Here is a 15,952-nt window from a genome sequence, read left to right as displayed (position 1 = left end):
GAGATAGGGGCATGGGATTAGGAGATACTAACTACTATGTCTAAAATAAATAAGTAACAAGGATGTATTGTACAGCACAGGGAAGTATAGCCATTATTTTGTAATAACTTTAAATGGAGTATAGTCTATAAAAATACTGAATCACTCATATACCTGAAACTAATATAATATTTTAAATGAACTATACTTCAAAAATAAAAAGATAATTTTATGAGGTAATGGAGGTATTGACTAACATTATTGTGATAGTAATTTCATAATGTATATGTGTATCAAATCATCCTGTTGTGTACCTTAAACATACATAGTATTATATATCAATTATATCTCAATAAACCTGGAAAAATGAAAAGTTTGACACACAAAGGGGTAAATGGTAAAAAATCACTTATCTAGAATCTCATGTTGAACAAATGATGCCTTACTGCATTATTATTTATTTTTTACTTAAAAAAGTAGCTTTGGGACTTCCATGGTAGTCCAGTGGTTAAGACTCCGTGCTCTGAATGCAGGGGGCACAGGTTCGATCCCTGGTCAGGGAACTAAGACCCCTTGTGCCTCACAGTGCGGCCAAAAAAAAAAAAGCTTAGAGAAATAATTCATGGCATGTATATTTTCTAGATTTAAAAAATTTAATTTATATACATATGTTTATAGAGCTGTTTTAAGTTAAATTTTAGGTTGAACCATCTGAAATTACTAATTTCATGGTCAGGTGTTAACCGTTCCATATATTTCAACCTTTCAATATAGATAAATTGCTGATTTTTTAGAGGGGCGGAATTATTGTCTGATGTTGTTGTCCTTTGTTTTCAGTATGCATTGCCTCTTCAGCTGGTGAATAACCAAACCATGACGGCATGGATGGAGATCTTCCGAACTATTATTGACAGGACTGTTCCACCTGTAAGAAAGGGCTTCTGTTCCTAAGAATAATGGGGAAAACTTGGATTTGGGTTATTTGTGGTAGATTGATTTATTATACCAGCCTGCTATTTAGAAAAAAAAAAATACTACTGTAATAAAAGTAATTAATGATACATACTCATTTTTAGAAAGTTCAGATAAACAGAATTAATAAAATAACTATTTAATCCTACTAAAAATGATAACCATTTTTAAAACTTGGTATTTATTCCTCTTGTCTTTTTTTCTCTGCATTTATATACAACCATATATTTTTTCTTTCTACAAAAAATATTACAGAATCTTTATAGGAAGAAGTGATTAAAAAGGGTATGCTGACAAAATCTTATTAAAAAGTAATTTAAAAGGGTATACAGAAAAAGGAGCATTAATGAAATTTGTCAGGAGGAGCAATCATATTTTATTTGTAAAAATGGTATAGATAGGTACTGTTTTGAAGTTCATTTTTCACTTAAAATCTATTGTAAATATTTTGTATGATTATGAATTTTTTTACATTGTGCCATTTTTGTTGAATGCTTCATTTGCTAGATATTTAGGTTGTTTTAGTTTTTTAGTGTTTTGACTATAAGGATGTAGTTAAATTTTTATGCACATACATGATTATTTTGTTTGGATAACCTCTTAGCAGTGTTTAAGGCTTTGACAGATCTTTAATTAATTAATTAGTTAATCAATTAATTGAAGTATAGTTGATATACAATATTATATTAGTTTCAGGTGTACAGCGTAGTAATTCAGTATTTTTATAGGTTATACTCCATTAAAAGTTATTAGAAGGTACTGGCTATAATTCCCTGTGCAAGACTTTGACAGATCTTGCAAATGGCTTTCCAGAAACAGTGCACTGGTTTATACTTTAATAAGCAGTGACTGAGAATGTCTGTTTTGTTAAATTCTAAGTTTGCCGGTTTGATAGGTGAAAGATGGTGTCTCATTTTTATCTGTAGTAACAGTGATACTATATTTCATCTATCAAATTAACTCAAATAATTAATCAAATTAACTAAATTAAAATATATCAAATATTTAAAATTTTGAGCTTGTCTCCAAATGTGCAGTATTCCTTCCTTTGTCCATATCTTGGGACAAATTATGTTGAGGTTTAGTTTATACACATAAATGCCAGAACTTAGTGAACAGTTCAGTGAATTCTGACAAACATACACTTGTGTTACCATCACCCAGATCAAGATATAGAACTTTTCTGGCATCTCAGAGAGTTTCCTTGAGGGATATGGTATTTTGTGTTTTGTTTTCTACTTATTTGGGCCTTTTAAAGATAGAAGATAAAACAACAGCACTGGTTGGTTGAAATTTGCTTTGCTTGTTTAATTCCTACCTAGCAATCTATAAAGTAAGAATTTGCATTTGTATGGCAGTCTGAATTCACATTTAATATTACTTAATTTGTATCAATATTTATTCTGCCTTTGTTAGTCACACAAACCTTTTCATTATGTGGGAATTTTATCTGGGTGTTTTTGTCCTCCTAGGAGACTCTGCAGATTGATGAGGATGATAGACCAGAATTAGTCTGGTGGAAGTGTAAGAAGTGGGCATTACACATTGTAGCTCGTCTCTTTGAACGGTAATTCTGGTTATTAGATTTACAATCTATGGTTAGTACCTCAATATTGGATATAATAAAATTGAATAGTCCCTTGATGCTCTACAGTATATGATTATTTTTCTTTAGAGCAGCAGAGGGCAAAAAGTCACCCTCTGCTTTGATTTAAAGCAGGCTTAACTGTGATCATTGGCTTTGAGATCATAGTGAGGTGAACAGTCTTCTCTGGATCTTTCTATTCTCTGTAAAAAGGATCAAGAAATGATATTTCTGTCTGAAATTTTAAGTATGGCCTGGAGTCTGAGTACAGCTTATCATAATTTCATTTTGGGGCTTGTGAAAAAAAGGTAAAATGTTAGTTTTCTGTCCCAATAGAATACATCTTTCAACAAGTATTTAAACTGGTGAGCATGCTTTGTTTCTAAAATTTGCAGTATTTAAACATTTTCTCTTTGTATTTTAAGATATGGAAGCCCAGGAAATGTCACAAAAGAATACTTTGAATTTTCTGAATTCTTTTTGAAAACTTATGCAGTGGGAATTCAGCAGGTAATAAACTTATATTTTTAAAATAGAAGGATGGTTACTGCTGAAAGTAGTTAAGTCACTTCTATCCATTTAAAAGTAGTTTACAAACATGTTAATTAATACATGTTTATAGGGGATGAAATGGCAGCTCTGGGAATCTAATGCAGTGTAGTCTGTTTTAGAACCAAATGTCCTAGGGTAGCTACTGCAAGAATTTCCCTTCTAGACTCCTAGATGCTGGACTGAAACCTTTCAAGTCTGTTGATTGATACTTGTGTAGCAGTCGCCAGTATTAGATCAGGTTCTTCAGTTAACTTCCTGACCTCGCATGAGTTTCTTACCCTCTATTTCTTGGAGCCTCACCTCTTTGTTCTAAGCTTTTATGTCAGAAGATTTAGGTAATAGGAATTGATCTATTTCAAGAGGAGTTGAGCTCAGAAGTTAAGACTTTCAGCTGAGAACTTACACATTTTTGTGGAAGTTTGGGAACCATTCTGTACAGTGAAAATTAGGAGTTCTTGAGAAATAATCCAAGTTGATATTAATATTTACAAACTACAAAGGATAGATGGGCATGAAGACTATCTGTATGGCCATTTGAATCATGAAATTTTTGTTTCTATTTCAACAAATGAAATTCAGTAATGATTGAGCATTGGCTGTGTCAGGGCTATATTAAGGAAGCAAAGATTAATCAGACATAGTAAAAGGCTTTCATGATACAAAGGGTGTTTGTAGATTTTTATAAATCTATGCAGATTAGTCTTCTTTACTGTCAATGATAGAAAGTTCAAACCTGTCATCTTAGATGGAATACTTCCTTTTATGGATTATCATTTTGTCTAGTATCATTTTATGGATTATCATTTCTAAAAATTACCTTGCAGCAATTCAGGAAAGCTATGGCTATAATTTTCTCACAGATTATTTTGTTGGCCCATGAGAAAGTCTGTAGGGAAAATTGGTGAGTGATGAATAAAATTAAATATTCAGCCATTCATTTTAGATACTAGGATAATCAGGGAGCTGGTTAGCTCTGTCTTCTGCTCTTTCCACTGCTGTTAAACCCCAGTAAGCATCCTAAAGTTGATGCCCTCTTCTAGTGTGTTCAGTAGAGGTTTTCCAGTGTCACATAAACATGTATGTACACACACATTTAAATTTCATGCTGTTGCATAAACTGTTTGAACATTGGTCATTTAAGGTATATATTCCTGATATTTTAAAAAGTTTTTTTTTTTTTAATCAAAAACTGTTCTCTTCTTTACTATTGTGTCTCATCTGCGACCACCTCCACTTTGTGTGAACAGCAACTGTATTAGGAAGAACTGTGTTTAGTAGCATCCATTTTTAGCCTGCATTGCAGAAGGAGTTTCTAGGTGATAGTAGGACTTCTGACGAATTTTATAAACCTGAACTTTATATAACTTGAACTGAATTCATGTTCTGAATTTATAAATTCTGTACATGTTTTAAAAGAACCCCTTTTATTTATTCAGCAGTTCAGTGATAAGCTTGCTGTAGTGAAGGACTCTGGAGATCAGGAATTGGAAGACTTGGACTGTGTTGTAGTGCAGCCTCTGACTGCATGTCCTTGGGTCCTCACAGCTGCTTTGGGCGTGGTTCTTTCCTTAGAAACAATCTTTTTTTTAAAATCAATATTTAAAAAAATAACTTCTCAGTTTTGTGGTATTTGTACAAAGACTTTCCGGGGTCTGAGATTATAAAATAAAATTTTTGCACACTCTTTTTTAGTTACTCTGTGGTTTCATTTTTTGTTGCTGTTGAAATATTTCCCTATCTGGAATTTATTTAGGTGTGAAGTTTAGTTAGGGAGCCACCTTAATTTTTTTCAGAGGGCTAGTCAGCTGTCCCAATACTGTTTTTTGGATAACTTACCATTTCTCTTCCAGTTGAAATGCACCTTTATCAAATATTAAAATATGTTTATGGCGTCTCTTGCTATATGGATGTTTTCAGTGTTCACTTAGTCAAGTCTGTTAATATTTGACAGGAGTCTTAATTTATTTGAAGAGCTAGTATGTGGAATAGTGTATAGACTTATTTTGATTAGTTCCACAGGTTAGAAGTAGGATAAATGGCTGGAAATCACAGTGAGACACCCTTCAGTTCAATATCACAAAGACCTATCTAAGAATTAAAACAGCTCGTGTGCTTTCTCACAAAATATTTACTTCTCTAAAAATCTGTTAATTTTTATCTCTATGACTTCTGCATTGGTTTTATGTCATGCCTAAAATGCCCATCCTGTTAACTTTAAAATTGTTTATGTTTTCCTATGTTTTCTCTTCCTATTTTCCTGTAGGTACTACTAAAAATTTTAGACCAATATAGGCAGAAAGAGTATGTAGCTCCCCGTGTTCTTCAGCAAGCATTCAACTATCTCAACCAAGGCGTTGTTCATTCTGTAACCTGGAAGCAGATGAAGCCGCACATACAGGTTAGTGTCAGGGAGCAGCTCTCGGAAGTCATTCTCTGGTTAAATTTTCTGGACAGGGTAAGTGTTAACTAATCCCATATTTTATATTTAATATGTTTTTGTTTCCATTAATAATTTCAAATGAATGCAGTCTTATATCTGATATGAAGGGCTTGGAAATTTAGGTATTTGAGAAGAGTGAAGTTTTCAGGTTGTATGAGTTGGAAGGCTTGGATTTAGTTAATCTTGCTTGGAATCTCATTTAGCCTCTGTTTCTCCTCTGTTAGGTCAGATAATATTTTTCTACCCTTCTTACCTAAAGGTTGCTAGGATCAAATGAGGTATTTTGTATGATAGCATTTTGAAAACAGTCACCAGGGCTCTACTAAGGTAGTGTTATTTTGCAGGAAATGCAGCCTGATACATGACCATTTTCTTTTGTAGGTATGAGCAAACAAGGTTTTTATTTCTCTTTTTAGATTGTTAAATTCTATAAAAGAAGTTGAAGTTTTCGGTTTTTATATCAGTTGTGTACTTAAAGGTAGAATCAGCATTGTTATTAAAGAATAAATCAGAATGAAAAATTATGGACCATTAATAAATAAATTAATATTTACATACAGATAATTTTGGGTAATTCAAAGATGTTAGGAACGGAATTTTTTTCCTCTCAAACTATGAATTCTTAAATTCTGTAATCTCTAAGTTGGTATCTAAAAAGTAAAGCAATTCTTTTACTTTGTCTTTGGTGTCTAGGATAGAATTTGTTTAGTGTTATCTTATTATAGGTCTTACAGATATTAGATCTTTTGCATTGTTTTCCGTGGACATTTTAATAATGTTTGCCTAATTCCCTTGATCAAATAGTGATTGGTTCTTTGCAATTAATAAAGATACAGATTTCATTTTATTTACTGTGTGCCTGTAAAGTAAGGGTGAACTGTGATAGCATTTTTTTCTACTTGATGCCTTTGGCCTTATTTTTACATGGCTGTAACGTAGGAGTAAGAAAACTCTGATTATTAGGCTGAATTTTTTTCTCTTAGAATTACTTAATTTGGAAGAAGTGATAAGAGCTAATTTTGTTCTTACATATGTAATTGTTAGAGCACGGAAGGGCTTGGTAGAGCATTAGCGGTAGTGAACATAGAGGCTATTAGATGTGATTTTTTTTCCCCCCACTGAAGCCTGCATTTGTAGGGTAGGAAATTAAGTTGTTGAAAATGGAAAAAGAGAAGAAAATGTTAATGTTGTTGAAATATTGACATTTAGGATCAAAATGGAAACGTAAAAATGTTCACAATAAGTAATATAATAGTAAATATAACCTTGGTTTGATATTTATTTCTCTTCCTTAAAGAATCAAGGTATGTTTAGGTATGTTTAATATTGATAGTAAAACTTTATTATCCCCGCTCTTGCTTCAAAGAATAACATTCATCTCTTTCTCTGTACCTTTAATCAATTGTTGTTTAAAAACAATCTTATGTTTAACTTCTTCTGCCCCCCACCCCTTACCCCCAAGGCTTCTGCTTTCCTGCTTTCACCTTAGCCAATGCAAGCTTAACAGAAAGATTAATATAACGGTTTGGAAAACTAACTTCATGAAGGCTTTCATTCTTGGTGTTCGCCAAATGTGAATAGTCTATACCCATTTGTTGTTTTGTTTTTTTCTCTTGTTAGAATATCTCTGAAGATGTGATTTTTTCTGTGATGTGTTATAAAGATGAAGATGAAGAGCTGTGGCAGGAAGATCCATATGAGTATATAAGGATGAAATTTGGTAATGGAGATGATTTTAGTCCTCATCAGTTCCTGGCTGTGTAAAGTAGTAGAACTAAATTTATACTTTTAAGCAGATTTTACTACTTTGTTAAATTCCCAGAGTTCTGCTTTGCACGATAAACTCTGAAACTCGTGAGAGTTTGATGTTCTGTTGACCCGACGGACTTGAGATGAAAAGCTGCGTTATTTGTCCATCCCTCTCATGGGTGCTGAAGCAGTCATGGAGCCATCTACGTATAACTCTTTCTGTTGTGATGCTGATCTGCAGGGACCATTCCTTTCTGTGCCTTTTGGGATACCTGTTTGTAGATTGGGTTGTTCTCAGTCCGGGAGATCCTTTGCATTTCTGCATATTTTAGGAGCACCCAAATTTAGTTTGCATCCTTAACCTAGGGACTGAGTATTCCACAGGGGAATGAGATTACTTCTGATGACCCCACTGTGTGGCCCAGTTCTCTGTGGGTCCTTTTAGCTTTGGATCTTCCAGGAAGCTGTTGAATTGTGTAGGTTGCCTAAGTTCATTCCCTTTTGTCACCAGTTTGAATTAAGCACTTCCTGGAGTACTCAGGTGCTTAGCATAGGAAGATGTTATTTGTGTACCTCTGTTCCTCCCACGGTGAAGAAGCTATCTGAGGGCAGGGACTTTATCTTACTTGCTTTAATTTGCATTCTCCATCCCTTCTACACCACTACATTCCTCTGCAAGTTCTTGGCCCTAGTCTGCCTTCAGTGAATGTTGAAACAAATAATTGATAAGACTAGCACTGACCAAGGCATGCTGAAGGTGCTGTGACCACAGTGCTTCCCCTTGTTGGGCCATATGTCTCTAGTTACTTGAGTTAAGCCTACTAGTATAGATGCTAGATTATTGCGCTATGATGTTTTCACAGTACTTTGTGTTTAGATTCTTTGATTCAGTAAGTGAGGAAGTGCCTCTTTCCTTTGGAGACAAAGTACAGGAAAAGCAAGTGAATGAGAAACAATATTTACCACTGCTTTATCCTTCCATTCTATCATTTCTATTTGAAAATCATTGTACATGTGCATGATTTATTAATTCCCCTTCCTAATGCTTTTGTTTTCCTAGTTTGCTTTGACAGAGCAGAATGGTTAACTGGTCTTTCTTCTTTTTTAAGGCATTTTTTAGTGTCTAGCTTTTCTATGATACCTGTTTTTATAATGTGCAGTGTATTTGTTTAACTTTCAGAAGGCTACCATTATTTTATTTATTCTTCATATCAAATAAGAAAGTATCTCAGTTCTTAGAAAATATAATAGTTAAGAGCTGTGTGTGTTGATTGATAGAATTTACATTTTATTGATTAAAAGAGAATATGGATAATTCAAGACTAGCTAAAGTGCCTTTTTTCCTTAATCATTTCCTTCTGTAGAATGCAGTGGGTATTACTTGATATGTGTATTTTACTTTTAGATAACCACTGGGGAGAACAATTACGTTATTAGTTTTCTTTTTATATTTTTGTCACGTGCAGTTATTTAATTAACAAAATACTCCTGTGTAAGTGTATTGACTGATATTAATAATGGTGTTTTTAGATTTGGTAAAAACTGAAGGAGCTCAGGCCTTCATGTTAAGACAGCCTGGATGTGAATGCTGGCCTGGTTGCTTACTCACTGTGTGACTGTGGGCAAATTACTTAACCTCTCTGAGATGGAGTGTCTTCAGCTATATCTTGTGTGTGTATGAGTGTCTATATGTATATTATCAGTTTGTTTCTTTCTCTTACTACGTAAGCTCCATGAGAACCTTTTTTGTTTGATTTTTGTATCCCCAGAGCCTAGAACAGTGCCTGGCACATAGTAAGCACTAAATAAATTTTTATTGTTTTTTGATAGAGGTAAAGCATTTTTCCTATCCTCAGTGAAACAGATATGCCTAATATATATTGTTTGTTTTAATATGATTATTTAAAAGGTCAACCTTTTAAATAACTATTTAAATATTTTAATAAACATTTGATATTTATTAAAATAAACATATTTAAATATGTGTTTATTTTGATAAATAACATTTAATTTAAATATTTAATAACTATTTAAAATATTTTAAAAACGTTTAAAATAAATATTTGATAAATATTGTTGTGCATGAGAGCAGTGATGATATATCTTTAGCTTTTTTATGCTGTAAACCAACGTTATATGTGGACTGTTTTATTTCTTGGTTTTGGAATAGTGGTCAATCAGGTTTAAAATCTATAATAAGTAGTTGTATTTTTGCTAACATGGTTTAAACTTTTAAAATCTTAGATATTTTCGAAGATTATGCTTCTCCCACCACAGCAGCCCAGACTCTCTTATATACTGCTGCAAAGAAAAGAAAAGAGGTATATAGTTATTCTTTTTAAATACAAAACTGAAAGGTGGCCTGTGATGATTTGACACTGTAATGAATGCCCCTAGTATTTGAAAAATTATGTTAGTAGTTACAATCTGTTACTTTAAAAATATTTTTCTGTCCTTGTTAAGGGAAAAGGAATATTTTGTTTTCTTAATTATAATTGCTTGATAGAACACAATAAAATGGCTTTATTTTTGAAAATTTGTACATCATATTTAATACAATAGTAAGGCAGTAAAAGTTCATGTAGACTAAAATGGTTTCTTCTGTTTCTTTAGGTGTTGCCAAAAATGATGGCATTCTGTTATCAAATCCTAACAGACCCGAACTTTGACCCTAGGAAGAAAGATGGAGCCCTGCATGTGATTGGTTCCCTAGCTGATATTTTATTGAAGGTTAAGCTACTCAAATTTAATTTACTTAATAACACTGTGTAGCACAGGCAAATGAGAGAATATGAAAGTTATGGATAATTTAAAACTGGTGACTTTCTGCATAATTGAATTGACTAATAAATATTTTTCTTTCCTTAATTAAAAAAATGACTTTTTTCGATAGTTCCATTTTTATTTATTTATTTTTTAACATCTTTATTGACGTATAATTGCTTCACAATGTTGTGTTAGTTTCTGCTGTATAACAAAGTGAATCAGCTATATGTGTACATATATCCCCATATCCCCTCCCTCTTGCATCTCCCTTCCACCCTCCCTATCCCACCCCTCTAGGAGGTCACAGAGCACCGAGCTGATCTCCCTGTGCTATGCGGCTGCTTCCCACTAGCTATCTATTTTACATTTGGTAGTGTATATATGTCAGTGCTACTCTCTCACTTTTTCTCAGCTTACCCTTCCCCCTCCCTGTGTCCTCAAGTCCATTCTCTACATCTGCATCTTTATTCCTGTCCTGGCCCTAGGTTGTTAAGAACCATTTTTTTGTTTTTAGATTCCATATATATGTGTTAGCATGTGGTATTTGTTTTTCTCTTTCTGACTTACTTCACTCTGTATGACAGACTCTAGGTCCATCCACCTCACTACAAATAACTCAATTTCATTTCTTTTTATGGCTGAGTAATATTCCATTGTATATATGTGCCACATCTTCTTTATCCATTCATCTGTCGATGGACACTTAGGTTGCTTCCATGTCCTGGCTATTGTAAATAGTGCTGCAGTGAACATTGTGGTACATGTTTCTTTTTGAATTATGGTTTTCTCAAGGTATATGCCCAGTAGTGGGATTGCTGTGTCATATGGTAGTTCGAAAAAAATGACTTTTTATTCATCACTTTTTCAGTATGAAAATGTTGCTGTATAAAAAAAGATACAAAATGACTTTAGTGTTATTTATTTCTAGAAAGATCAATCAATATCAAATTATATCTAAAGTACTATTTCTGTCTTGCTTTAAAACATGCAATATGTAGGTAAAATAATTTTACAGAATTGTAAATAGAAGTATATTAAGTGTAAGTCATAACAAATGTATTTTATTAGGAAGTGATTTTTACATATGAAAAAGACATTGGTAAGTTAAACTTAATTTCTGTCTCCTAACAGAAGAGTTTATTCAAGGACCAAATGGAATTATTGTTGCAGAATCACGTATTTCCATTATTATTGTCTAACCTGGGATACCTTCGAGCCAGAGTAAGTTTTCCATATTTCCATTATAGTATCTCGGAATCTTCATTTGTAAGTTAATTATTGAACTAAATATTTTTAGATAAGTTGACCTTTTACCACATATTGAGGCGAAATGAAGGCAATTAGAATGTCTTTTATGGTCACATAAGCTGAATAAAGAGCAAACTGGTGAATAAAGGAATTTATAGATTTTAATTCCAGCTGTTTTTTCCCCTAGCCTCACTTGCTGCATATGCAAAACATTCAGTGAGAGGGATGATGTTACAGCAATGGTACAATGTAGATTCATAAGCTGATTAATTTTTAATGTCCAAAACAGCATGGAAATTATATTTTGGCTAAAAACTTGATTATGATTTCCAGTATAATAGATATGCCTTAATAAAATAGAGAAAATAATAATCCATGTAAATTTATTTGTGTTCTAAGTGTATATTATTTATAGAAATAATATATTTTATGGAGAAATAAAAATAGAACTTTAATTTAAGAGCCTAGTACTTATTTTTATAACTGTATCAACCCAACAAAATGTCTTGCTAAAAACCAATATATGTTAAAATGCCTTGTACACTCTAAAGCATTTTATAAACAGAAGATAATAGTCACTAAGGAAATATTTGTGTGAATGTAGATTAGCGATGTGGAGGGCACACAAGTATTTTTATAAGTAGGCTGTTATTTCTGCAGACTCTGTGAATTGTATTTCTCTTGTTAAGTCTTTAGCCATTCAAATTAATTACTGTCAATTGTGTTTTATGCACATAGAGAATTTTAAAAAATAATTGATTCTGTGGTTTAATAGTTTAAACTTTGGTAATTTACGCAAAGTTAAATTTCTTCGTGTCTTGTGTGAGTGGAAAAATCAAGTTTGTTAAGCCAGTTAGTGTAAGGGAAAATAATATTTCATTCATTTGTTGTGAAGACCAGTAAATGAATATCAGCATTGTTTGGTTCATAGTGCTTTTGCATATAAATAATAAATAAGTTATGAATCGTAATATTTATTAAAAGCATTGACAGGATTTCTTTTTTCAGAGACGCTTAAATTTGGCTCTGTTTTCTTTTTCCTGTGAATAATGATATTGCATAAAGGTAATTTAGAAGTAACAAAACTGCCTTTATTATAAGAAGTCTGGGAAATCCAGAAGTTAGCCACTAAGGCTAATATGCTTCTCTCCAAAAACAAATAAATAAACAAATAGCACTTGGTAGAATTAATGATATTTTACTTAGTAAGAAGTTCTTATATGTGTGGCATTATTACATAATGCCATAATCCTAATAGTTTCCTACTAACTTTTTTCTTATAACATAGTCCTGTTGGGTACTTCATGCATTCAGTTCTTTGAAATTTCATAATGAGCTCAACCTAAGAAATGCAGTTGATCTAGCTAAGAAGAGCCTGATTGAAGATAAGGAGATGCCTGTCAAGGTTGAAGCTGCCCTTGCTCTTCAGTCATTAATTTCTAACCAGACACAAGGTAAAGACAAAATTTTTAAATTTAAAAAATTTAAAATAAAAACACACCTTTTAGAGGGTGTATTTAATTTATTTTTTTGACATGGTCTTCTCAAGGAGTTTTGTTCACTTCCTTCCCTAACAAAGATGAGTCCCTAAGTCTTAAGGTTCAGGGTTTGGATTTTTGAGCTTTTGCCCCCTCAGAATTTTATAGGAGTTTATTCTTGCCACTTTTAGGAGTGTCTATTGACTGTGGTTTCCAGAAAAATTTTAGATTAGAAAAGAAGTTGATGATTAGTAGATGGGGAATCAAGAGACCTGGGGGTCTAGTTTTGATTGTGCTACTACCTTGCCATGTAGACCTGGGCAAGGCACATGATCTGTCAAGACTTAGATGCCATATGTTTAAATTTAGGGGGATTGGACTAGATGGCTTTAAGATTCCTTTCAGCTCTAGGATTCTATGATTCTGCTAGTTCTGAAAGTAGCAAGTAGCATTTCTAGTGAGTGATAACACATATCTCATTTGTTTGTTTAAAAGAATGTTCTGTTCAAAATTCAAATAAACCTTTGAAAGTAAATTGGGCTTTATGAAGAACGTGCACCTTTACCTCTATTCAACAGTGTTCCAATGGAAGGACAGTATTACATAAGCACATGTGGGGAGAAGGGTGGTGAGAGATGGGGTGGGGGAGGGAACAGGCACATCAGTGTTGGGCATAGTCTTTATGTACATGATTTTTTATACTTGTATCTTGATGGCATATTCATGTTTGGTAAGTCGTGCTGATGACAGAGCACGTGTGTAATTAGAATTTCTCAGTGGGTGCTATTGGCATTTTGGGCAGGACAGTTCTTTACTGTGCTGAACTGATTATCCCTATGTTACTCATGGGAAAATTGATACATTGGTGAACATTATTTTGGTACAGCTTTGTAACTTACTCACTGTGAAGCAAATATGTTATCTAGAACCTATTACCCTGTGTTATTTGCCTTGTGACCAAGTTACTTTCCTTCACCACTTGTCAATGGCTAATTTTTTTACTGAGTTTGTGTTTTATTGCATTAGCTAAGGAATATATGAAGCCACACGTGAGGCCTATTATGCAGGAGCTGTTGCACATTGTTAGAGAGACAGAAAATGATGATGTTACTAATGTTATCCAGAAGATGATATGTGAATACAGTCAAGAGGTAGCCTCAATTGCTGTTGATATGACTCAACACTTGGTAAGACTGGGCGAAGTTTTATGTTAGTTGGTATAAAGGCTTTGAATAATCTAAATCAATTAAACTCCAAAATCTGGAGTTGAGTTTACATGTAATTGAAATGCTAATATAAAAATATTTGCTCTAATAATTCTGACAGTTAATAATTTCTATATATACTTTTCAGTTTTCCTAGATTTTGGATTTATTTATTTAATGACAACCAGAAGTTAATTATTTGCTATCTGATTGTAATAGCTAATATATATTCCACTTTAGTGACTAGATAAGGGAAAAATGGCTATGTTTAAAACATGACAGATTCTATCATTGATTCACTTGGCAAAGTGCATATCTTAAAGTTTGAGCAATGCTGACATTTGGATGTGTGACACTGCCCTTTTTTTTTTTAAAGAATTTATGTATTTATTTATTTATTATTTATTTTTGGCTGTGTTGGGTCTTCATTGCTGCGCATGGGCTTTCTCTAGCTGTAGCGAGTGGGGTCTACTCTTCATTGCAGTGCACGGGCTTCTCATTGCAGTGGCTTCTCTTGTTGCGGAGCATGGGCTCTAGGTGCGCAGGCTTCAGTAGTTGTGGCACACGGGACTCAGTAGTTGTGGCTCGGGGGCTCTAGAGCTCAGGCTCAGTAGTTGTGGTGCACGGGCTTAGTTGCTTCGCGGCAGGTGGGGTCTTCCTGGACCAGGGCTCGAACCTGTGTCCCCTGTATTGACAGGTGGATTCTTAACCACTACACCACCAGGGAAGCCCGACACTGCCCTTTTGCTAACTTATAGAGAAGGGCGGGTATAGCAGTACTAATTGTTGAATGTGTTTGCTATTTTCATAGGCTGAGATATTTGGCAAAGTTCTTCAAAGTGATGAATACGAAGAAGTTGAAGACAAAACCGTAATGGCTATGGGAATTTTACATACCATTGATACTATCTTGACAGTTGTAGAAGATCATAAAGAGGTAGGATTTCTTTGTGTTTTATTATGTCATTATAGTAACTGAAATTTATATGATCACTGGTGATGAATTTTAAAGTCTTATCCTTTAAATTGCTATTTATGTTGCTGGATTTTAAAAATTACCCTCAAATTTTAAAGAAAAGTGTTAAAATGATTGAAGGGAAATATTACATGTGGTTTTAAAGTATATAGTATATCTCTTTGTGCTAAGCTTAGTTCAGTTCATCACATCTCCTATGTGCCAGGCTAGGTTTAGGGGGATATCACATTGAATAAGACATGAGCCCTGCATTTTGGAATCCATAGTCTGGCCTTCTTGGCAGAGAGAGACTGCCATTCAATCACGGTGGCAAATTTTAAATAATGGAACAAAATGCTGATGTAACAAATGTCTGAGAATGGAAGGGAAGAAGAGCTTAAAACATCATCTTTCCTAAACTGAGTTCCAGAACAATATTGGGATAAGAATTTGTGCAAACATTTGTTAAGTGCTCTCATATCCGTTAGCTGACAGAATGTTACTATGTCAACCTGCCATAGAGCAGGTAATGGTAGTGTCCTTTTGCAGAAGTGGAAAACAAGGTTCAAGTAGTATCAAGAGTCTGAATCATGTTCACAGAGCTAGAAAGTTGTAGATTTGGGGTTGCAGTCAGTTGATATATCCTGATAATATGTCAGTTAATCCCTACCTAAAACCTGCTGCTCTCTTCCCCAAGTATTATATATTATAGAGCCTCTACTTAACTCAAATTAGATTTGTGTTCATTACTTCTGTGAGCACGGTTGACTTGTTTGGCAATGATGGCAGCTCTCATTTTGTACAGTGGGACTTAGGAAGCAGGTGCTGGTTCTTTAAATAGCATTGTTAAACCCTGTGGCTGTTGACTTATCCTGTGTTTATCACATACCAATGGACACTTACCAGGTTCTTAAAAATGGTTCAGTTTTCTTCTCCTGGGCAGGGCTTCCCTTGCCTAAAAGGCTTAGTGTGAATTTTTATTTCCGTATTCATTATTGTATTGTTGTGTCCTTGTTGAAACAG

At 33.6% G+C, this 15,952-nt stretch overlaps 1 protein-coding gene across 3 annotated transcripts in view; it reads left to right on the top strand.

The window, feature by feature from the left end:
- Nucleotides 1–15,952, top strand: part of IPO8 (importin 8) — a 68,443-nt gene that overhangs the window by 18,603 nt on the left and 33,888 nt on the right. For all 3 annotated transcript variants that reach the window (XM_082352125.1, XM_082352126.1, XM_082352124.1), the window contains 11 exons: nt 817–906; nt 2,424–2,518; nt 2,962–3,046; nt 5,352–5,486; nt 7,149–7,248; nt 9,522–9,598; nt 9,891–10,007; nt 11,175–11,264; nt 12,580–12,745; nt 13,796–13,956; nt 14,786–14,911. In XM_082352125.1, coding sequence (XP_082208251.1) covers nt 817–906; nt 2,424–2,518; nt 2,962–3,046; nt 5,352–5,486; nt 7,149–7,248; nt 9,522–9,598; nt 9,891–10,007; nt 11,175–11,264; nt 12,580–12,745; nt 13,796–13,956; nt 14,786–14,911 — 1,242 coding nt within the window. The remainder of the gene's footprint in view (nt 1–816; nt 907–2,423; nt 2,519–2,961; nt 3,047–5,351; nt 5,487–7,148; nt 7,249–9,521; nt 9,599–9,890; nt 10,008–11,174; nt 11,265–12,579; nt 12,746–13,795; nt 13,957–14,785; nt 14,912–15,952) is intronic.

The sequence above is a fragment of the Balaenoptera borealis genome (assembly GCF_965194805.1).
Source record: "Balaenoptera borealis genome assembly, chromosome: 13".
Taxonomy (NCBI): Eukaryota; Metazoa; Chordata; class Mammalia; order Artiodactyla; family Balaenopteridae; genus Balaenoptera; species Balaenoptera borealis.
Note: the sequence above shows the minus strand (reverse complement) of the source record. Positions and strands in the feature narration are given on the sequence as shown.